Raw genomic sequence first — 25,204 nt, forward strand, 5'->3', positions numbered from 1 at the left:
CTGTATCAATGTCCACATTCAGCATGATAAAAGGTATTACTAGAAGAGAGTTAGCTGTGTCTGTAGGTTTGGAGAGCATCTATTGCATTGCCTGAGACAGAAGCTTTGTCTCTGCACAAGAACTTGGCAGTGAAAGACCCTGCATGCCATGCAGTGTGCTGTCCTTCCAAACATTCACAGTAAACTGGAAATGTACTGGAATTGCTAATAGCTCTTACTGGGCACTGCTCTTGTGCCCACTCTGTGTGGTACTGATGCAGAAATTGAGGGTTCAGCTTCACATGGATGAAGGTGAAGGACCAAGAGAAAAAAATTAAACCAAAGCACAATGACTTAATCCAAACATCCTCACTTATAACTGGATGTCATTCACAGTTCAGGAGTTTTTTATTTTTAGATGAAATTACTTCAATGACAGGGAAGTGAGAGACCTGAAGGTCTGGGAAGCAACCAGACTGCATAGATGTGGGAGACAGGTTATTTTTATATTAACTTTGATGGTTTTCATCTCTGTTCTGTATGAGGAATCTAGAAATAGTCCTTTTTTGGTACTGGGGCAATCTATAATAGTGTTGTGGCCTGACAGCTGTCTGCTCTTGCTATGGTGGGATGGAATTGAGTCAGGATCAGGAAGCACTATAGGCACATGAGATTCAAAATCCAAGCCCACACAGTGCAAGTGGGATCATGGATCTTTCTGGAGTACTTGAGCTGGGGAGGATGAAAAATATTCTGTATAGATGGCTCTCTTTATTTGCTAATTTAGAAAGTAACTTCTCTTTTCATTGTTTTCCTCTAGAGAAGAGGAGGCCTGGATTAACAGATGGGAGTTACTACTGCTGCTTTGAAATCAGATCAATGTATTTATTGCAGTGCTAAAAATTCCCTTTGTCACAAGATTCTTCCATTTGTTGGGTAGTGATGCTGCTCTCAACTTTGGTACCTTGCTCACCTGGCACCAGTCACCCTCTGTCTCTCCCCAGGGGTCAAATTCATAATTGCACTGAGAGACATGCACCAGAGCATCCTGATGCAAAACTGTGGGTCAAACACAGTGATGTATAAGTAACCTGTACTGCATATGTGATTATAAACATAGAATACTTGCACATAAAATCTTAAATGATTTTGTTCTGAGCTGTTCACCTGTTGAGGGCAGGGGAGATACCTGACTGGCTGGGATAACATTTATATAGCATCTCCTTTAGTAAAGGAAGAATCAGCCTTTTATTCCTAAAATGGGATACTCTCTGCTATGTGCTGCAAACTAATTTAAATCCTTTGATGTATTTAAGTTTTCTTCTGTTTCCCACAGTCTTCCTGGTTTGTTACATACAGTCTATTAATGTGTCTCTGCTCTTGCTTATCAAAGTAATCCTGAACACTGCAAGTGATAAGCTTTTAGCAAACTATTTTAATGATCATCTGTCCCAAGTAACATCAGTCCAAAAACAAACACCCCAGAAAAACCCCACAGCTGATGTTATAATGCAGTTTTGTTGTAGTTCTGAAGGGACATCTTAAGGAACAAAGAGTCCTAATTGTCAAGAAGTGGGTTTAGGATTTAGGAGGCTAGTAAGAACTCTGGCATCCTGCAAATTTTTTTGGTTTACCTCATAACCACCCCCACCAGTGACCAACTTCTGCTGGTATGTCACATGCATATTTCATCAGTGACAGCACTTTTAATTCCACGTACAGCTAACCTGCTCTTTTTTTAAAGAGAAGTATGCAGGCAGATGTAACCAGTCTTGAAAGGAAAGTGCCAGCAGTAAATATCCCATGTAAACCTTACCCTGGAAGTAGAAACTGCAAAATGTGCCTCAGTGCAGCATTGCGTGCCACTCCTTTTGCAGTTTGCATCCTCAAAAGGATTCTGGTGAGCATAATCTGCCTGGTAGTGGCAGCAGTGACAGTTCCTTCTCCCACAGTCCCCTTGGTGCATAATCATCAGCAAGATCTCCAGACATGTCAAAGATCTCTTTTGCTGCCTTGTTTTCACCACAGAAATGCTCTCTAGAGAATTCCCTTAATGTGAAGTTTCCACTGAATGCTGCAAGTGTTTGCTGTGAGAATCATTGGACACCAGCCCAAAAAATAAATAAAATAAATTAAAAAAACATGCCAGCCCATTGTAAAGATAATTAGTGCAGAGTTATTTGCCTTTAGCTAGCCCCAAACCCTAGTTGCTCAGAAAAACATCTACCCCAGCCAACTCAATGGCATGTTCACTCTATGATAATCAGAGTACTTCTTACTGCTGGCTAATTTACTGTAGGTGAATTTTGGACATCCAGAACATCCAAATTTTTATTATATTAAGTTCCTATTTCTTCCCACACTCTTGTGTGGATAATGTAATTAAAAGATCCTGGAATGGGTCTGCTGTGTGTATTCCAGTATTGATTTTTTTCATAAGTAAGCTAATAACGTAAGTTAAAAAATAAATGATGTTTGGAATCACAAGGAAAAGGACAAAGATACTTATTTTCTGAATAACTGTTATACCTCTGAAAGGGATGAGTTGTCATAAGCATTAGACAGACAGTAACTTTCCCTGGCCTTTTGGGAAGGCTTCTGAAGCCCACTGGATTGGGATGAATGCTCTTGTTCATATCAGCACCTGGTTGTGAAGAAATACATGTGCCTAGAGGCTTGACATATCTGACACAGGAATTCATTCCTGGATTTTCCTGAGGGCACAAAGCTTAAGTTCCCCTCTACTGCTAGCAAGCTTCTGCTCATCAATAACAAGCTTTTGAATAAAGGAATCTTCAGCAGGATGATGCATAGTGTCACTGGTTTTTTGTCCTTGTGCTGATTAGTCCAGCCCTGAGTGTCAGTATTAGTGTCAGTCCCTAGGGCAAACTGGTGATGAAGCACTGAATGTTTAAGCTAAATAATAGGAATACATTTGAAATGGTGCTATTCACAGAGTCAGTGCTAATGCTTGCAATGGCATAGCTTAGCACATAATCTATGTATTAAATAAATGTGTAAATTGGATTTGGAAATATTCATGGGGGCAAGGGGCTGGGGGAGTCTCTTGGGTTTCTGAGTCCAATCCTCTCTTATCACAGGCCCAGTGTCATATAATCCCCCTCATAAACTTGTGTGATCTTTTTCATATACTTCTCCCAGGTTCTGGAGGAGGGCCTTGAACTATCATTTCAATTCAAGTGTCTTCTTTGAACAGAGAATGGAACAAGAGTGTCGTAGTAGTCTGAATATCCTAATAACTGTTGCACTGGTGGCTTTTCTCTTTCTTACATTTGGTTTCTCAGTTCAATTGAACTATCACTTCTGCATTCCTGGAGACAAGAGTAAATGAAATTTTAATGTATTAATAAATGGAAGTAAGCTACATATAGTTGTTTACCTATCTTTCAAAAAACCTTCCACAAGATTCTGGATAACTTGTTGACCAACACAATTTTTTTTTTTTGTGCTGTGGAGTCAAAAGATAGGTCTGAAAAAAACATGTCTTTGTGAACTGCTGTTGTCTGAGGTGATATGTTTGGTTCCAGATAAGCCTAGCTGACTACAATTGCAATGAATAATTCACTATCTCTAAATTTAGCTTTGATCTATGTGATTGTGTTGTGAACTTGAAACATACTCACATACATCAAGCACGGGAGTTTCAGCAGTCTCACCCTTCCCTCTCTCTGAAAAACACCCATCTGACCTGAAATTCTTCTCCAAGTGCATCACTCTTTCAGCTGTACCAGAGTGTTAACGTGCATTGATTTAGGTATCTCAAAAATTTATTATTTTTTTTTAATATTAAGACTTTCTAGAGAGTTGTGTGAGATTGTGGAGGAGTTGCAAGGATGCTGTCCTGTCTGGCCTAGGAAAAGGGTAAAGACTGTTTCTATTTTATAGACTGTCCAGTGATTTAACTATAGAAAGATATAAATATTTCTCTGAAGAGGAGCTGTTCTAATTTTATTAGAAGGTAGATTTTTAAAATTAGGGTCAGCATATATGCTCTCTTCCATTTTCCTGGAATCTAGTTGATGTGGGGGAGGAAGCCTTCATGTGAAAGTCAAACCAGGAAAAAATGTCTTCCCTTAGACCAGTAATTCAGTTGGAAAAACCAGATGAGTTTCCAGGCACATGTGCCCTTCAGATACCCTTATAAAAGTCACAGAAACTGCACAGGGAGTGTAGGCTGGCAGAAAAATCTTGATGAGGTTGTGAGATGAGGAGAAAAGATGCATGACAGTGAGTGGCTGGACCAGGAGACCATGGAGTGGTATCAGCACTGGAGCAGAAGGAAGCTCTTTTACTTTTGGAGATGGAAAACAGGAGGGTGGTTGTAATTTATATCAAAGGACAAGGGCTTGAAGGTCCAGAAATGTGGGGAGAGGTAGAAAGATGCAGAGACTGAGACCAAGAAGCTGAGCAAAGTAACCAACTGAGCAAATAGCCTGGGACAAATAGCCAAGTAGGATGTGAAGAGAAGGCTGAGTCTGGAAAAACAGAGGCACATCAGCTCTGGAAAGAGCTGCATATGAAAATAAAGAATGGTTAGAGGTATAGAACATGGATATACAGATAAGGTAAGAACAGGTTGCTCAGAAGAAGAGAGGAAGAAAGTCTGGGATCCAGCAGTGAACCTCAGAACAGAGCTGGGCTGAGAAGGGGAGGGAAGGACAGGAAGAGAAAGTACCAGTGCAGGGACACACTGGAGCTGGAAATGCAGAAAAGCTCAAACTGGACATCTGAGGGTGGAAAAAAAATCTCTACTTCCTAGAGGATTTTCAAGACAGAAGCAGGGAGCTGGAGACTGCTGAGTTTGGGAACTGTGTGCTCTGCCACGAGTCAGTTAAACCATCCTGCTGTTGGCAACCCTGCTGGTGCAAATGGCAGAGAGGTTTTCTCTATGGGATTGCAGCTGTGACACTTCCTGTAAGAAGCTACAGGCTGAAGTTTGTGTGTTCATGATTTGCTTTTATTAAGTCTAGATTATCCACAAAGCCTGCTCCATTGGAAGCTCATCATTAGAACTGTCCTACCAAGCAACTAATGCCACAGTCTGGGTATCCTATTCCTTATGGTTTTGCTTTCCCATAACTAAGTTGCAATGATGAGGCAGAGGTACCATTTACTATCAAATCTATTTTATTACTGTGGTGCAGGTATGAAAAATTAACCCAGTGCTACTTAAATAGTGTATGGAAGGAAAAGCTTCCAGTCAAAGTAAGACCTTAAGGACTTAGTATACACTTTTGAGTAGCTTGAAGATGGCTCCATCCCTTCAATTTTTAAAGGTAGTTTGGTAGTTTTCATTTCAGAAATTGCAGTAGAAGTCTTATTATGTTTTACAGGAAAGACACAGGCCTGGAAAACTAGTAACTAACTCCAGAATGTTTGGATTAGCTTTGGGATAACAGAAAGAGGATATATGAGTTGGTTAAAAGGCTTCTCTGATGAAAGCTGAGATGAGCTCTATGACAAATCTTAATGGATGCCAAGTCTCAAAATCTCTTCTAAATTCATCCAAGTGTAATTTTAAATTAGGCCATCATACTTGTTTTCAGTGAGGGGAAACATAGACATAAATGAGCCTGAGTGCTTAAGTGAGATGGAGATGATGCAGATGAAAATGTTTCTGTAATTTTAATAGCTGTGAGATTTATGTGCTAGGCAAACTACATTATAATAGAATTTTCATTAATTTATATTAAGAATGTCTCTCTTTTCTCCATTTGTCTGCATAGTTGTAAAAGCCTATTAATAATAAATGGTATTATACTGAAGATTTTTTTTCCAGTTTTGACCCATTGAGCCAAATGAGAACTTCTCATGATAAATCAAGTGCAGAAAGAAAGATACTGCCTGTGTAGTATTTCAAGTTGCCAGGTCCCAGAGCCTAATCTTTCCTGTAATGATGTGAACAGCAGGTAGTCTAGAGAAGGGCAACAAAGCAAACAGAGAGGCTAATTTGACACATTATGTAAATTTGGGATTGGCTGAAATGCACACTTCAAAATCTGCATTCTTCTTCCCTTCAGACAAGTTAAGCTTCATTTTGGAATATGCTCTTTGAGTAATGAGAAACCTCTGAGTGTCTTAGATCAGGCCAGAATACAAGCTGTGAATTCCTCTTTTTCTCACCTTTGCTTTGACTCTGGGAAGAACATCCATTGCGTTTTTGCAGCTGCTATAAATATTTTGCCTGTTTGATTTATGGCAATGTTTAATGAATGAGTGGCAGTGGTTTGCTTATCAAGCCACATTGCCATGCAGACCTTTCTTAGTAAGACAAGGGCAAAGTGAACCTTGCTGATGCCTTTTTTTAAAAAATGATTGCTAGAATATAAATGCCAAGTCTAGTTAAAATAAAGTCCACAGCTAGCTGTTAAACCAAAAGCATTGCTGCAATAGTCACAGCTCAGAAAAATCACAAGTGCAGCAAGCTTCATAAATTCCAGTGAATGGAAACAGAAGCTTCTGAAGGCAGTGTGATTGCTGTTCAAGGGCTTCTGCTGAGTCTGCAGAGGCAATAATAGCATGCAGGGGATGTATGTTGTGTGTTGGCATGGTGTGTTTTACTGAGCTGCTCCATGGGGCAACAAAGTCAGAGGGTTTTGATGTGCCTAGTGGGAAACCACACTGGTCATTTAGGAAATTAGTAATCTTCTTGGATGTAGGCAGGGAGGGATGGAGTACAAGGGAATGTCCTGGCTGCAGAATCAGTCCTGTTCCCAGGAATCCCGCTGCATGAGGTGTGGTCCTGCCACTGAAATTCATTCTCAAGTCTTCTTTCCTGTTACTTGGCAGAGGAAAAAGTTTTCCATGCTGAGTAGGAGAGCATATGTCTAAATCAGGGTAGCTTTGTAAATCAGTTTTGAATTCTTCAGGAAGATATATATCAATGAAATGCAATTAAAATGCAGGATGATTTGTAACTCTGGTTTTCTTTATAATCCGCTTTAAAATGTAGATGTGACTAAGACATGCATCTGGGTCAAACTCATGTTAGACTGCTGATTTACCTAACAGCTTAGTTAGAGTGACTTAATTTTGTGCCTGGATTTCTGAATATGAAAAAATGCATTATTAACCTTTTTATTTGTGCCCAGCTGGTAATGAAAGACAACAGTTTTTTTAAACTATAACAAATGAGAAAATAATGAACAAACAAGAGAACATTTGCGTTCTCACTGCTGCATATGGATAGTAGCTACTCTCAGCTGTAAATACTCCAGCACTATAAATCTACACATTGGACATTAGCTGTAGGCTGTTCTTAGACAGTATATCAATAAAAGTGTATTGACATACACATTTTTTTCATTCAGCTATGACTATGTGTAGAATTGTAACAGCAGCAGTTTAATTGCTAACTTGAATGCCAAATATTGTTAGCAGGAGGTAGAACTGTACTGGTGATTTGAAAAGAGTAGACCTATCTTTTGTAGGATGAAAACAAAATTATTGGCAAGAACTGTTCTGATTGTCACTTGAGAAATTATAGTGGCCAGTTTCCCAATTCGGATTGGTTGGGCTGTTAAATCTTCATGTAGACATTAAAAAACCCACTTTAATGCTGACACATTATTCCCCAGAAGGAGGATGACTTACAGATTTTTAGAGACATAAAATTGGTCTAAGTGCCTGATACTTCATGTATCATGTTTTTGTTTGTCCTTTGATGGTTTATTTAAAATGCTATGTCTGTATCAATTTATTAATCTTTGGAGAGAAATAATGTAAGAGATTATGATTTATGAGTGGTGAAGTAAATTGACAGTATGTTTGCTTTGAGTTTATACTTTGGTTAGTAGCTTCTGATGGTATTTGTTTTCTTACTAAATATATCCAGATACAGTGCACTGAAAATGCATCACACCATAAAACTTGTGACTTTGCCTTCTTTTTCCTTTTTCGTGAAATGATAATTTTCCAAAGGCAACTTACATCTAAGGAAGAATAGCAGCTTTGAGAATAGAGTTGTGAGGAGACTGATGGGATGTTTGGTGGGGTATTTGGGTTTATGTAAAACACATTAATGTTCAAGTTCTACCACACAGAACATTAAACTATATAGAGAGGTAAGTTCATCACAAGAGCTCATTCTGAAATCACATTATGATTTTAACAATTTCCTGATCGCCAGATGGAACTAAACAGAGAGAAAAAAAATCTATCATGTTGAAATCAGAAACGAGGACAATCTGTCAAATCTAAACAAAAAGAACTCTCTTTAAAGCTGGAAGTGGTATCTCATTCTGTGATTTCATTGCTGAGGTTAGTTGCTACTTTGAGTGAAGCATGCCATGTACTTTACAAATGCAGTTTCTTTTTCTGCATAAGTAACGTTCACAGCTGAGTCGTATTCTCATTGAATGCTCAAATCCCTCAAATGTATTGGATTTTTATGGGATTTTTTTTGAGACTTTAGTTTTATCTGACTAAGCAGCTATAAAACTAGATTAAAAAATCAGCATTGCAAGTTAGTTTGGACTGATTAGAAACAGTATGTAATTTTGGCTTTGTTCCCTGTTTGACCGGGTCTCATTCAATCCCCCTACAGAACAAGGGGGATTTCAGAAACTAACAATTTGAATTCCTGGAAGAATAAAAAAGCCTTCTGGAGAATATTACAGGAAAAATTTATGGAAGTATTACCGGAAAAAAATACTTTTCTTTCCTGAACCTTGAGAGAGAGAGGAAAAAAAAAATCAATATCAGCTTATAATGTTTATGATGGGAGTATAATAATTTTGGTATTACCACTCTTAACTGTTTTAGCCTTAGAAATAGATCGATGAGTCTTAAAATACAAGTGAAAAAAACTTGTAAAATACAATTTTGTAATGCATATATATGACTAAATTCTTGCAGTCAGTGAGAAGTGGGTGCATGTAATGCATAGATCAGCTTACTTTTTGTGGTCAAGGATTAGTAAGAGGAAGAAACTGAATCAGTTTTTTTTGTTTTCAAATAATTCTCATTATATATGAAAAGACGAGGCTTAAACTAACAGATGTGGGCAGACCTCACTGGGAATAATTTTTAAATATCCAAAGTGTGGATTTTTTTTATTTATCAAAATGAGCATGGTATTAAAAAAAAAATACTGCTTTCCTTTTAAGTATTCTATTATCCTACAGAAGTTACTCTGTTTTGAGGGTTCTGGTTAACATGAATGATCTGGGAAAGCAAAGAACTAATGAGTGGAAACTCCTCTTGTTTTGGTCAGAAAAAATTCAGTTCTTCAGTAAACTCTTACCTTTTGTAATGAAAGCAGGATTTTGGTTACAATAGTGAGCAAGCCATCAACGTTAGTTTCTTTAGAAAAAAAAAAATCACAGTCTCTTTTCTTGGATGCTCTGTAGTTGTATTTTTAGTCTATGAGTGTGATGGGGAGGAATATTGATTTTTAAAAATTGTTTTAAGTTCTAGCAACACACATGTATTAAATCTCCTAATGTGCCTGTGAAGAAATTTATTTAAAACAACATTTTAATCTTTTTTATTTAAAAGGAATTCTGTAGCTGCATTAGAGAATATTAAGTATTGTATTTTCAAGGGCTTATTAAATATTCAGTCATTTTGTTTTTCCGTTGTTAAGTGTGTCAAGGGCAAACCTTCAGTGTCCTGGAATGTAACTCAGACTAAGTGAATCTTAAAAGCTGCTATTAAATGCTCACATTAGGAAATATACATTACATAGTGTAATAGTTGAAAGAGGAGGTGTTGAAATCCAACTCCAGAACAAGTTGTATCCAGACAAGATACAACCTTTTTATGGGAAAACACTGAAATATGGTGAGAGATTTTATTCAAAACTTAAATATGAAGCAAGAAGGATGGCTGTGACTATAACCTCTTCACTGACTATGATCTATCTTGGAAAATGAAATAATTGTGTAGAAATAACCTATTTAAGGGTGTGGGATGGACAGAAAAAAATTACTTTAAATATGGAGTAGGATCAATCTGATTTTATGAATGTGTATAATACACCTGAGTGTGAGGGTCAGTTTCTAGCTCCCCTGTTGCTTTGTTCAGGCTCTGTCTGAGCTGTTGAGCCTTAGAATGGCTCAGGAAGTCCCTGCCTCCATCTCAGGACAGCAGCCTGTCCCATGTCTGGGTTTGCTTGGAAAGGGAACATGTGTGTGGGTCAGGTGTGAGGCACAGCATCCTCTGACCTTGTGCCTTGTCCTGCTGTGAAATCCAGACATGGCCTGTGAGATAACACTGTTGTCAGGTCATTTGCAGCCACAGTTTTTAGTGACCTTAATTTTTCAAGGCACTTAAAGAGCTATGTGCAATATAAAACAAGACTTTGGACTCATCAAAGTTCTGCTAATCCAAAGACTGCTCAGTTTGGTGTTCTAGAATTGATTGTCAGTTTTGAAAATTCTTCAAGCTCTGGGCTACTCAGTCCCCCATGAGACACTGAATTCAAAAATACGAATCATGAAGTTTTCTACTTCCAACAAGTCATCTGCAGGCACCTCACACTCTACATTAATGTGTTTCATTGAAAATCAAGTTCTAGATGAATAATCCACTTAATGTGAACATGAGTAGAACTTAGCAGCAGAGCTTGGCTGGTGATCCTGACAACTAGACAAGCTGGGGGATGGAGTCTCTGCTGTCTGAACATGTGATGCTGACAAACAGGAACAAAATTGGGTGCACCCTGCCTTCAGACTGTGAGCAGAGGGAATCAGCAGCCTACTGAGAGCTTTAAGTGCTTAATGGAGAATGCTCTACGTGCTATGTATTGCATACTGAATATTTTTGTAACTTAAACTGCTCTCTTCTGGCAAAAACAGACTGAACTTTTTGTTAATTCAGTTTGTGTTAATTTCAGTTCCAAAAATGGTGGCCCCAGAGTGTGTCTACAACCATTCTGTCACTTAGAAAAATGCTCCTTTCAGGAGGAAAAAAGAAAACCTAAATAAGAAAGTTAATTTTATCACATCATTTGAAGCAAACAAGAAGCAATTACTTAAAAAAAAACAAGCCCTTTTTAAGAAATGAGAAAAAGATCATGATTACTTGGATATTATTTGAAAATTTTTCTTCAGCTTTTTTTGAAGACTCTCAAAAAACATTTTAGAGCTGCAATCTTTGGTTTAAAAAAGGGGGTGAATGAGCTGTTTTCCTCTATACCAAGGCTGAACTTGTCTTGCAACTAGTCAAAACCAAAGTTTTCAGAACTTTTCACAGTGAAAGGTTGCTAATGATTCAAACAGATAATTATCTCTTGCTGTAACCTTTCTGAAATAATGATCAGGCTAACTCCTTCTAGGTTTTTGTACTTCATAAAAGAAAAAAGGAAACAAAAATTCTGTGTGCTACCCTAGTTATTGTGGACTGAGGAGCTATTGCAGGACTGAGAAATAGAATTTGCTTGGTCACATCCACCAGAGAATCTGTGAGTTCAAATCTGTACTGTCTTTTTCTGAAATGTGGTGCTTGCCCACATGACAAAAATTGATGTATTTTTAGAGTCTAATTACTTTAGAAAGCTGGAATTAGGATGAAGGAGAAGGAAAGCATAGAATGGGGATAGCACATGACTCCACTTAGTTTCTGTCATTACAGATGTATATGAAAAACCTGCTAGAGACTTTTCAACACATTGCTTGGCATTGTGTAACATAATACTGAGGAAGCATCTTTGTTAATGTGAGCATTAATCCCTGAGCATTTTCTGTTGGACTGATAAAATGTTCCTGCTTTCATTGGTCTTTGCATTTTCTTCTTGCATGTTCTCTGAATCCTCTGATTATTGAAATAGCATTGTAGGTCTCTTGTGTATGCAGCTTTTTCTAGGTGCTGTGCAAGCTCTGTCCTGATCCAAGGAGCTGGCAGTTTAAATGCAATGAGAGATAAAAGGAATGTGTGTTTTTACCCAAAATCAGTGATGGCATGCATATGCATGGCAAAATATGTACATCTTACTGTTTCATGTTTCTGTGAATACTTTATTGCAGACTTGGTCTATTGACCAAGAAATCTGTCACCAGATTTCTTGTCTCTGTTCTGACCTCTGGAAGATGACTGTCTTTAGGACAGATTTTGGACATGACAATGTCTTTTGCCTCTGGGGATAATAAAATACTGAATGTAGGTGCACAGCTAAAACTTTCAATCTGCCTTGCCAAGTGCAATGTCAGTGCAGTGTCAGTGTTGAACAAAACAGTAATAAATAGCTTGTCAGCCAGTTCCACCTGTAGTTACTCTCTTGGTATTTGGCATTTTTTTAGAATGGTTCTGAATGTGAATGGACTCTGAAATGCACTCTAGAAAACTGTGGTAATTATTTACATACTTTTATGTTCAATGCACTGTTCAATGCACAGTTAATCCTTATTATGTCTGAGTTGTTGGTAAATTATTTAGTTGTTGGCAAATTTTACCAATTTTGGTCAGGCTGAATGTAGTTTTATTTTATTTTCAGACAAAAATTCACAGTTGTCTGAAATCACCAGTGTTGCTGTTGAAGAGGTTGCCCAATATTTTATGTGTCAAAAGTTTCCTCCCAGATTACAAACTACAGTGCTGACTTAGCTTCAGTGGCTCAGCCTCCAAAGATTTGCTTTTTCCATCCTTGGCTGCATAGAAGGATTCTGGAGGATGCTCTAGGAGACACCCAAGGGTCATTCTTAGGCCACCAGTGGCTTAGAGTCTGATAAATTCTCTATCCTCTTGTGGAGAAGTTTTGCAAAGATCTGCTGAGATTAATTCACTTAAGTGACATAATTCTGGTTGTATTTGCTGACTCTTGTTGTCTCACAGAAGATTGAGGCTCTTTTGTGTGTGTTGGTGTCAGGTGCTGTGAGCTATGAACATGCAGCAATTTTGTAGTTAAGGCAAAGGCAGAAAAGCCTATTCAGTAAAAATCAGACAGTGTAAGATCGTTTGCTTAGCTTGTGGCTGGAAGTCCAGACTGGATGATAAGTGTTCAGTTCAGTCTCTGAGTCAGTACTTTTTGAAAGGCAGCAGATTTAGAGTGTTTGCAATAGGGCATGTTGTAATAACTTTTTTTTTTTTCCTTGATTGAGGAAAAGGAAGCCATAAATAACCTGCAAAGATCTGATATAGGTACTTATATGGGATTTTTCATAGATTCATGTCATGAATCTGAATGTAATAAATTTGCCAGACCTGCACTACAAATTTAACCTTGTTTCCAGAATAAAAGGAATTCTCTCAACAGGTTGTAAAGACAATATTTTGTTGTCTAACCAGTGTTCTGTGTTGGAAAATACAAGCATTCAGTACTGTAGGAGCCCAAATGAGTTCCTGCAGCACATAACACCAAATCTGAAATACTAAATCCAGTCACTGATATCCAAAGTACACAAAGTCAGTTTTGCCACAATGCTGTATCCTGGGTTAAAGTGGCAGAGCAGAGGCATTCCTGCTTATGGCTGTTATTTTGTCTGCCTTGCAACTAGAATTTTTTCAATGACATTCAAGATTTCAGTGTGGTAACTAGATACTAGATATTTTTTAACTGTTTGGGCATCTTTTTGCCTCCTTAGGCCCCTAATGCTTTCAAAAATCTTCTTTCAAAAATCGGCTTCATGTCTCCAGAAGGCTTTTTTTTTCCCCAGGATAATATTGGCTATAAAATGTTTATTAAGATGCAAATTCAAAATAATAAAAATATTGTTATTTTTGTACCTCACCACTGTTTGAGTGCAAGCTGCTGTGGTTGTAATGTCATTGAAAAGCATTTAACCATTGTAGCAAAGGAACAGCTGACCTCAAAACACCTTTTCATTTGGTGTATATTCCTCAGTGTAAGAACATCTATCTCCTGCTCTAGCTGTTTGGCTCAGTGTTAATTTTTGAGATCTTGTCCTGGATGTTCTCTGTTATTCAATGCTTGACTGTGATGACTGGAAGGTCAGGCAGTATATGCTTTTTAAGCCCTAAACAATCTTCTGTGATGGCTGTTTCCAGGTTATTTACCTGTATTTTATCAACTCGTGTGCCTCTATTAGAACTGAATTTGTATTTCCCTTTTTGTTTGGATTGCCCAGAATTTTTAACCTGGTTAGCAGGACTGTGGATCCTAAGACTGTGGCAAAGCTCTGCCACCACAGTGTGTGAGGTTCTGCAAGGTTTACTTTTAGTGCTGCCCAAAAGAATCAGGGATGGATGACTCCAAACATAATAGGTTGTGCAACCAACTCTATCTGTAACATAGAAGGCAGTTTCTATCAGTAAACATCCTGTATTTGCAAATTGTTGAAAATCTAAAGGAAACCCAGAGTTTGGATCTACTCCTAGATCCCTCTGAGGCATTTTTCAAGACAGGTGTGAATTCTGAACCATAATCTCAAGACTGTTAGGGTCAGCCCTCATTTTCCACTACGTGAGTGCTGGACATCTTTGAGCTGCTTGCAAGGAGCTTTGACAACTGAATCAAGTTGAGACAATTTAGCAGAGATTCAAGATTTTGTTGCCACTTTCCTAATGAGTTGCATTTTGTCGTGACATCCATTGCCAAGACTTTTTCCTGCTCGTGGACTCCTGACCTGTGTGTGAGAGCTGTCTGCTGCTCTCCTCTAGCCTAGATGGAAATTTGTATGCATGTGAATTTGCCAGCCATTTGGGGAGGAATGAGTAAAAGTTTTACTATAAATGCAGACATCATTTGATTGATGTGAAGAGCTATGTGGTTCTGACATCTCTTTTATCTCTTTGTGTTTCAGTTCATCGCTTTTGCCTCTTTATTCTTCATCTTAGTTTCAATCACAACTTTCTGCCTGGAAACACACGAGGCTTTCAACACTATTATAAACAAGACTGAGCAGGTCATCAACGGGACAGAAGCTGTGTTCCAGTATGAGATTGAGACAGATCCTGCACTGACATACGTGGAAGGGGTCTGCGTGGTATGGTTTACATTTGAATTTTTAGTACGTGTCATTTTTTCTCCCAACAAACTTGAATTCATCAAAAACCTCTTGAATATCATTGACTTTGTGGCCATCCTGCCCTTTTACCTAGAAGTGGGCCTGAGTGGGCTCTCCTCCAAAGCTGCTAAGGACGTGCTTGGTTTCCTCAGGGTGGTAAGGTTCGTCAGGATCCTCCGGATTTTCAAGCTCACCCGGCACTTCGTGGGCCTCAGGGTGCTGGGCCACACTCTGCGAGCCAGCACCAATGAGTTTCTGCTGCTGATAATATTCCTGGCGCTCGGTGTGCTGATATTTGCCACCATGATCTACTACGCAGAGCGGGTGGGAGCCCAGCCCAATGACCCGTCAGCGAGCGAGCACACGCAGTTCAAAAACATCCCTATCGGCTTCTGGTGGGCCGTGGTCACCATGACCACCCTGGGCTATGGGGATATGTATCCACGGACTTGGTCTGGCATGCTGGTGGGGGCCCTGTGTGCTCTGGCTGGAGTGCTCACCATAGCCATGCCCGTGCCTGTGATAGTTAACAATTTTGGGATGTACTACTCCCTGGCCATGGCAAAGCAGAAACTGCCAAGGAAGCGAAAGAAGCACATCCCTCCTGCTCCTCAAGCCAGCTCACCCACCTTCTGCAAGACAGACTTGAACATGGCCTGCAATAGCACACAGGGTGACATCTGCCTGGGCAAGGACAACCAGCTGATGGAGCACAACAGATCATCAGGTAGGACCCCACTGGAAATGCATGTCCTCTGAAAACACTTTATAGACCAGTATGTTTGGTAGGGGTCAGAAAGCAGCCAGTCTTTCTGCCAGGAGAAGATGTAGCTCCCACCCTTCTCCCCTCCAACATTTGCGTGTGTCAGTCTCATAGAGGACAAAATAGGTATAGTGATGTTCCCAAACCTCTATGTAGCTGGTCTATACAGTTTTGCTTGCTCTGTTGAGAATGCTTTCCTGCTGATGATATCAACCTTTTCTTTTGCCTGTTGTTTGTTGCGTTGTATGGATGTTTCTTGTTTTTCTGCATGACTGTGACTATTTGAGCAGCCACCGTGTCCCACCCTGTTGGACTCCATGGTGTTTTGCCTCAGTGTCTGTCTCTTGTGTCAGCTTTGCCTGTGCCACATCGTGGCCTGTTAAGCAAGATCCTACAAAGAAGCAGTCATTTAAAAGGAGCAGGTGCTTTACATCCAAAGCCCAGCACTCAAAGGAAATAGGAAGAAATTTTCTTTCTTGTTTTCTTTCCATTTGGCATTCTGCTTCCCTGGCTAAAAGAATCTCCTTCATCTGTGTTAGATGAGACATTGCATGATATTTACTATTCATTAAATTATACTAGCATAGCTGATGTAAATCTTGTCAAGAAAAAAGAAAATGACAGCCCTTAGCACCATCATCGCTATTGCAGTTGATTTTTGTGATTTCTATTACCTTATTTGTTAGAGTTCCAAATGATGAACAAGGAGTATTTGGTGCTTTACTCAGTGAAATTGCATATCAGATGACAGCCTCAGTTCCTCCAAGCCACTGCTCCATACCCCAAATCTGTTGCAATTAAAGAGTAAATTTTACTTCTCAGTATAATTAAATAGTTTAGCAGCAAGATTTTTTTATTTGTTTCTTAAAAGTATTTATTCCTAAGCGGAACACAATCTGTTTTAAAAGCTCATATACCAGTCAAGAGACTCCAGCTGTAAAGCTGCTAAAGAGTAATAAGAGCAAAACCACTCAGAACTGGTGTAATTCAGTAACTGAAATACAGTTTTTAGAAAGAAGAGTCTGGAGAGTCAGACTCTGAACAATATCCTTCTTGGGTCTCTTGCTCTGTTACTGATTAACATTTTTATTCAAAGAAGCTCGGTTTCAGTCTCCGAGTTACTGTTCACAAAGTTAACAGTTTTTTGAACATCCTAAATATATTTAGGATGGAAATGCTTGAAAAGTCTCAGACTGATGTTAAAATATAGCTAGTTTTTCAGTGCTTAGACTGATACTCATTTTGAGATAACATCTTTAAAGTGTTAATGATAACAGCTTTTTCATGCTATCAGGTCCTACCAAAGGCTCAGTGTGATCACTATGTCTCTTACTAAGAGACACCTTTTTTTTTGTGTCTACAGCTTTATTTACAAGAGGTTATAATCCTTGAAGTTAGAGAGAAAGCAGACATGCAAGAAGGAGCCATTTTAAAGTGCTATCTTTCTTTTCAGCAGTGCCACCGCTCACATCATGCACTGTGGCTTTATTTCTGGAAGAGAATGTTATTAGAGTCACTATGAATTATGTGCAAAACTTCAAGGCTGAATTCTGCCCTTTGCATTCCCAGTTCAGGAAAAAAACATGCTCAGGTTTAAATGCAAAGGTAAAGCTGAAGTTATGTGCTGTACTGAGAAGAGATTTTTTTTCTCGAAGTGTGGCCTGAATTTGAAACTGTAGATAATTTTAAAATAGAGTCCTTTGAGAGTGACAAATCAGGAGAGGTACAAGTTCTGCTGTTTGACAAAATAAAGTACAGAGACCAAAACAGCCTTTAATGTTGGGTACTTATGATGACAAGCAGTGCAAGTGTAATAAATATGGAAATGAAAGCTAAGTGTGTTATTAAATAGTGTATAGTGCCAAATGTTGAAAATACAGCCCTCTGGGTGAGGGCTTGTCTTTAAAACATTAAACAATATATTCTAGACAAAAATGCCTAACCTTGTTTAGCAAAAATGATTGCCAAAATAGTAAATAAGTGTTTGAAATATCCAAGGCTAACTGTATTCTCTAACAAGTTACAGTCCAGAGTAAGTGACTAACTGAGCCTTGGTTTGATTATTTCTTAGTTCATGTTAATTTGATCAAATTTTAATAAATTTTAGAGGAAGAACAGGGAATTCAAAAGATCATTTGTTCTTGAAAAAAAGCTTATATCTTTTGCCATTTTGTACTGATTGATGATGAATTGCAATCTTGTTTTCTTCTAATGATTTACTTTATATCTACTTTTTGAGTGATGGGAATATCTGGCATTCAGCGTAAGCTCTTTGTGATGTCTCATTTCCTCATTCATTATTGTCTGTAAATGGGCATGGTGCTTTAACCAGTGTTATCAGGTGAAGACAGTGCAGGAAGTGAGCAGCCACTCTCACCTGGTGAAAGGCTCCCTCCCATCAGACGTTCTAGTACAAGAGACAAAAACAGAAGAGGGGGAACATGTTTCCTACTGACAACAGGTGATTACACGTGTGCTACTGATGGAGGGATCAGGAAAGGTATGGACTTCTTTCATTAGATCATAAAAGGTTACTCAGCAATGTGCTTGTGAAAAACAATCTTAGAGTGAAATGATGTGCACAGTGCTCTAAGAGGAAAGACTGTACTCACAATCTATCTTTTTTTCTTTACTCCCAGTCATTCTTTTCCTTTTAGAAACACTCATCCCCTTTAGTCTTCAAAAAATGTGCTTGATGTTGGACCCTCATTTCACTTGTGCCTTCATGTGTCTGTAATCGCTAATGGAAAAGCCTGCAATTCAGACATTGCTCATTCAACCACTCATCACTCAATATAACTTGTCATTCTAAAAGATAAATTAATCATGTTATAACTGCAGTCTGCTCTTAATAACTTAATAAAATTTACAGCTGAATACACTTGAAAAGGTTAACATGTCAGAAGTAAGCAACATTTTTGTTCTGAACACAAAAAAGCTTATCCTAAGATACTATTTAGATTTCTTTCAAATAAAATTTTGACCTTATAATGCCAAAATATTTTATTTTTCCTTGGCAATACACCACTGATACTAAAAGATGACTGTCTACCCCAGCCATAATTCATCTATGTAGTAAAGCAGTGCTTCACCTTGTAAGGTGTTAAAAATCCCTTTCTAAGCATTTAGTCTCTTCAAATCTGATTCCTTGCTGGTCAGTAAGGACTGCCCAGGTGGAGTTTGCAAAGCTGTTTTGTACTTGTATCTCCCACATGAGTGATTGTTTCTACCCCTGCAGCCACATCTGGCTGCGGCTGCAAACCAAACTTCAGGACATAGTCCTAAGATCAGCAGGTCAGTGGTAGTCTTCCCATTTCCTTAGATAGGAACTGGTTTTTCTTCTTGGCAAATTATATTTTTCTGACATTGTATCATTCTGATAGATTTTTCATTCCTGGGTGCTGAAGTGTAGTTTTTCACCTCATAGTCCATCTTAAGTAGCCATGTGGCACTGGACAAACATTATTACCTGAGATTTTTCTGGCTTTTAATTTTAATTTTAATTTTAGTTTTAATTTTTAGTTTTAGTTTTAGTTTTTAATTTTAATTGCTTGATCTATAGCAAACACAGCTGTCCCAGCCAGCCATATATCTGAAGGAATTCACTTGAGTTGTTCTGCAAATGCTCTTTTTACACTTCAAAGCATGAGCTCAGTAGGTTAAACCTCTTTAAGGCAGATATGCAGCCAGTTCCATGTGTATGGTATTTGCAAAGAGTATGACTCTCTGTGCTCAGGCAATTTATGTACTCCTATAGATAATGTTTAGTTTGAATGAAAAATCACTGCAAGCATGTTTTTGCACACATTTACTACATTTTCCACTGAGCATATATTTCACTGTCTTCTCAACAGCTAGGATTATTTAAAATCTCTCTAATGGTAAGAATCAAGGTAGACTGCCATGGTATCTTGCATGATCAGGTTTTTGAGTTCACTCAGCAAGTTATGACATCAGCCATGACTAGATAATAATAAATAATAAAAGAAATTACCCATCAGCTACTAAAGCATATTTATATAACTTATTTTATCCTGGATCATTTGAATTTGTAAATCTAGATTTAAAATAAACTGGTTTTGTAGTTTTTACTAGAAAACTGGAGCTTGATTTCAGAATGGACAGTTTTTTGATGAGAAATGTGCTCTTTGTCTGGCTCTGATGATAATCTTAGTTGAGGCTGAAATGTTTTAGCCACTGGCTTTTTCACACAGAGTAGGAAAGTTAGCCCATAACCAGAAAATACCTTCAAGTAATATACAAATGGGTTTGAATGCTTGAATGCCATTCACACATCAAGTCTACTACTTTTACATTTTATTTTTTTCCCTTTCTTTCTTTCTTTTGGTATATTCTTCCTGTTTGGTTTGTTCCTTGGTTGTGTTCAATTGTTGTTTATTCTGAGCTTTTTTTTTTTTTTTTGCATCTCCATCTCCAAGATGATTCTGATTCAGAGCTGATCCACTAAAATACCTAAAAAGTGCTAATTTTGGATCATGCATCACTCACTATTCATCTTGTGTATCTGGTTTTCATTTTTTAGGAGTTTCTACTTTATTTATAATCTTTACCATCTTCCTCTATCAGTTCTTTCCTTTTATAACTAGAAGAGTAGCAGGAAAATAATCTTAAAAATTACTTTCCTAGTTTCTATGTAAAAAAGCTACCTGATTATTTTGATTTTTTAATAAGCTTTATATTTACAGAGAGTTTAAATATATACACTAGCATTGTGCTTCTTTTAATTCCCTTTTCCAACATTATTCTTTCTAGTCTGTGTAAATACTGATAGAAACTCAGAAACTGGAGGTGGTTTTAGAAATGTTATCAGAATTCTGTGTAGTATCACAGTCCAGCCTGCCCTTGCCATCTGGAGAGAACATTGCACAATGTTTTAGCAGACATGAGGTTATATATTTGCTTTAAATATAGTTTTACAGCATACAGGTCTCAGGAGGTAAGAAATATGCTAATTGTTGTAAGGGGAGAGCCTAAGGTATGATTTTTCCCAAAGATGCTTTTAAATGTCTGTTACCTAGAGATCTGGAATTTGAGCCAATAACCACTTCAATCAAAGAAAAAAAAAAGTTTGCTGACATTCCACATGGTTTAGCTTTATTGTTGTTATTATTTTAAAGTTTCTGTGGGAAAAAGTCTCATTATTTCCCTGAAGCAATTTAGACCTGAACATCTTAATCTGACAAATGCTTCAATGCATACTTGTCTTTGAGGAAATAAGTAGTGCCACTGAAATCAGTGAGACTTCTCATGCTTGCACTGAAGCATATGCCCAGGTACTTCACAAACAAGGTCCTGCCTGTCTTAATCTTTGTAGTATTTCCTTGCTGATATCTTCAGGCCAATGAGCAGATCCTTTTCTTGACAAATGGGGTTACTCAGCAGCTGCTGAAAATAGTTGAATATTAAGATAGTGATGCAGTGACTAGCAATGGTTTTTTCAGTTTTACAGCATAACCTCTATAAAGTGAAAAAAATCCACAGTAGCAAAAAGTAGGTAGCTAGAGCTATGTGAACAGAAATGTCTGCAAGTGCAATGTTCCCTTCAAATTGTGAAGCATTATGTGTTTGCCTCATTTAGTGATTAATTATTTTCTACTTGCTTATATGGATTAATAACATTGATTTTGTTCAAATCATCTGGAAAAGAAGCACAAATTCAATGTTTTAAGTTTGCCATTCAGAGGGCATTTACAATTACATCAAACTCTGCTGTCTTATTAGACTTCAAAATTAGAAGCAAAGCCTAAGGGTTAATTTTTTTTGAAGATAAAGCTTCTCATGTTATCATTCAGTCTTCTGCAAAACTGATTTACACATATTATATAAAATCTATCTGGTTTCTGGTTTATTTTAAAGAAAAAATTGTATTTTATTAGGAATTGAATTTAGCAGAGATGATGTAATTCTATCAGTTCCTATAGTCTGTCTTAATGGGTTTTTAATTATGCTTAGCCAGATAGCTCAGTCACCCTGGTGGGATCCTTTATCTTGCTCTCTCTGCAACCCTGCTGAAGCCCACTGGGTGATACTAAGTGCAAGATGGGATGTGGAAGAGCAGGTCAGACCTCTTGTGTGGTGGTCTGTTTAATTTTTTTTTGGGAATAAGTAGATGCATTAATTTGTAAATAATTTTATTTATTAACATCTTTTGGTAGTAATGTGTCTCAGCACTGAGTTCTTTTGCAGGCAGATTCCCTCTGAGTCCCTGATAGCTCTTTGGATTACATTACATTGTACTGTTTGTCTCTGTCTATTTTTTGGCTGAATCCAACTGATGTCTGTGCATTTTCTCATACAAGGCTATGAAAAATCTCGAAGCTTAAACAACATAGCTGGCTTGACAGGCAATGCTCTGCGGCTGTCTCCAGTAACATCACCCTACAGCTCACCTTGTCCTCTAAGGCGCTCTCGGTCTCCCATCCCTTCCATCTTGTAACCCAGATGGCGTCAATCGGCTACATAGTATTAAATCAAACACTGTTCGCCACTTACTGGAAATAAATGTAGCATTAAGCGTAGGCTCCACTAATGCTGTCTGACTCCTGCATGATACAACTGTCAGTAGTAAGAGAAGCCACCTGGGTAGCTGAAGATTTTTGTCTTGGCTTTTAAAGATTACTTGAGGTAGCATTTCTCCTTTTATCTACTGTATTGTCCTACTTTCCTGTGGCAATAAAAGGACAGTTAGTGGATGCTGTTGTCCAGTATATTCAATAAATAAGCATATTTTCAGGGAGATTTACTTAAAATAATGTGCTTCCAAGTAATTATCAGTCACTCCATTGAACCTCCATTTGTTGTGACTCTAATCCATTCTGAAGATGTCTGCTCTGAAGGGTCTGCTCATTTGCATGGACCATCCTGTCTCCATCACCTGACAGCAGTGTTGCCGATCGTGGAGACCACAGAGGGCTCTGGATGTGTGTTCTCACTTTGTTACCATCCTGCTGAAATGAAAGCACTGATAAACTGGTCTGCATGTGGGATTGTTTTTCTTTGTTTAACCTTTTCATTTATTTTTTTTTTTAAACTATCTACTTGTTTATAAACGACTTTATTTTGTGATTAACTTATTTTGGTACTGGATTGCTGTATCAGAGTTCTGAATGTCTCCGGTTGTTTGCACACAGATAACTGCAAAGAGGTTGTCATTACTGGTTACACGCAAGCAGAAGCCAGATCTCTTTCTTAATGGCTTGGGGAAGGCACAAAACATGCAAGAAAGGTAAACGCCATCCAGACTTGCAATTTTAAGCTAGCAAGTGCTGCTTGGTACTGTAGTATTTTCTCTACTCCAGGGTTCTTCAACATTTTCAGAAGCTGAGTACCAAGTCAAATTGAAACAACTTTTGGGGGCTTTTTTTTTATTATTTTTTTACCATTGTAAGAGGGTAGTAGTTCCCAAGTCGGGTTTTGACCAGCCTTATACCTCTGGCTCACAGGCTTCAAAAATTTCTTCAATGTTTTTTGAGGTGCTTTGTCCTATATGTTGTTTGTCTGTCTGTTTTGCAACCTGTCTCCTTGTATTCTCCATCTGTCTCCATAAAGCACAGAGATACTGTTAAAATGCCCCCCTCTTTTAAGTTGAACTAAGAACACTTTTTCTCCTTTTTTCTTTTTTTTTTTTTTTTTTTTCATATGGACTATACATCTGTGTATAGATAGAAATATACATATTTTTCAAGTGCAGTTAGTATCATCTAGACTAACTCGTGTGCACTCCTAAGATTTTTTGAGCAGCTTTTCAGCACTGACCAGTTGCCTATTGCATCAATCTTCCTCCTAGCAACCAGCATTCATAACAATTTTGAAACTGTGTCTCCTCTAGTGGCTTTTTCATTCAATATTAACCTCTGTTTATGCAACAGGACAAATGCAATGGCAAATTTGAGGTTCTGGGCTGGTGAGGAAAAATTACCCTTAAACTGTAGAGCTTTAGAACTACATGGGGAAGACCATAATGACTAAAATCTTAAGTGATCCTTGAAATTGTTGAATAATACCTGACTGTCATGTTTTACTTTTTTGTTAGGAAAAGAAATTAAATTTATTGTTGACCGTGTAACATGTTCTGTATATAGCCAAGCCCAATAGCATGACCTGCATGTCAGAATTCTTGTACAATAATGTATTTATCAAAGTATACATTTCTGATATTTAGAGATGTACATTGATTTACTTTTGGTAAAATACTGTCAATAGAGAGATAATTGCAAACAGCTTTTAGCAAATGAATTAATATACTATCTGGTGCTGCTGTTATATTAACTACAGTGTTGTACAGAATTTATCATGGATTTTTGACTGCTGAAAAAGGGACAATGGAATTTAGCCATACCAAGGACTGTACTGGAAAGAGACTGCTGCTGCTGAATGGACCCTGATAAGCGACTCACACCTTGAGGAGGTCACTGAGACTTTGCGTGCCAAGCAGAGCTTGTTGAAGATGACAGACTGCTCCTAATTACTGCTGCCAGAGGAAGGGGTGACTAGTCACTGCCCATGAGTCAGTGTAAATAAAACGTGTGTGCATGGAATATCAGTTTTTATCTATATCAAGGGAAGCTGAGTTCATGTCATCGTTGCTAAGGCTCCATGCAAAGACCCACACCCCTGTGTTTATTATTCCTGGTTCCTGCAGTGAGCTGTGCTGTGGATCATACAAAGACACGCTTAATAATGATAGTGATGTAAACTACATCTGTCTTGACTTCTGTCATACTAATGGCATATATTGCAAAAGTCACAAATTTTAACAGAGTAGGTTTGCCTAAATCCTCGCTTTCTCAGTTTGCCATGACCTAAATTGTTATGAATTCTAGTGTACATGCCAAGTCCTAAGTTTACTTTTCACTTTGATAACAAAAATGTGACTGCAGACAAACATCACTGACTTTGTTCACAGCACACAGTCTTCTTTCATTGTTACCTCAAACTATAAGTATTATCAGAAATAAAATTCTGGCAGCAAGAATATTTTGTGGGTTTGTTTTGTTTTTTTTTAAATTCAAAGTCTTGCAAACCCAACATCAATAAGTATAAAAATTGTATTAAAATTATATTCTACAAATGTATATTTTACATAAAATATATATTCTTTGATAAGTTATTTTCTGTGATTTTTGTGGTAAATGGATCTAGTCTATTCTATGTTTATGAGACATTGTAGTGCTACGATGTGATAATTATGTTCTCTCCATCCTATTCAGTGGGAAATTCTCCAGAATCTGTTTTGTCACCCTGGTGTCCTGATTGTAGGGACCTGTCCCAGTTGTGAAACTCTGTATCGTGGAACTTCTGTGAACATGTCAAGGTGCATGCACAATCCTGGTGGAAACCAGTGGAAATGTAATACCTGAATTGGAGAATAAAAGGCAAAAGACCTGGGGAGGAACTTGGAACATACCTTCTGAACTGGCTCATGAGCTTTCTTTAGCTGCCTCGGTCCCCTGCCTGCCACTGTCCTTCCCAGTTCTCAAACCTGGAATGCAGGAGGAGCTAATCCAAAAGCTAGCAT

At 38.0% G+C, this 25,204-nt stretch overlaps 1 protein-coding gene across 8 annotated transcripts in view; it reads left to right on the forward strand.

The window, feature by feature from the left end:
• The window catches only part of KCNC2 (potassium voltage-gated channel subfamily C member 2), a 95,873-nt gene extending 70,782 nt beyond the window's left edge, over window positions 1-25,091 (forward strand). Inside the window, exons 2-4 of one of the 8 annotated variants that reach the window (XM_056481954.1) lie at window positions 14,700-15,630; window positions 17,999-18,166; window positions 21,987-25,085. In XM_056481954.1, coding sequence (XP_056337929.1) covers window positions 14,700-15,630; window positions 17,999-18,166; window positions 21,987-22,123 — 1,236 coding nt within the window. In that variant the 3' untranslated portion in view covers window positions 22,124-25,085. The other 7 variants (XM_056481955.1, XM_056481957.1, XM_056481956.1 and 4 more) reach the window with 7 other exon arrangements.
• The last annotated feature ends 113 nt before the right edge of the window (window positions 25,092-25,204 follow it).

The sequence above is a fragment of the Oenanthe melanoleuca genome, chromosome 1A (assembly GCF_029582105.1).
Source record: "Oenanthe melanoleuca isolate GR-GAL-2019-014 chromosome 1A, OMel1.0, whole genome shotgun sequence".
NCBI classification, from domain to species: domain Eukaryota; kingdom Metazoa; phylum Chordata; class Aves; order Passeriformes; family Muscicapidae; genus Oenanthe; species Oenanthe melanoleuca.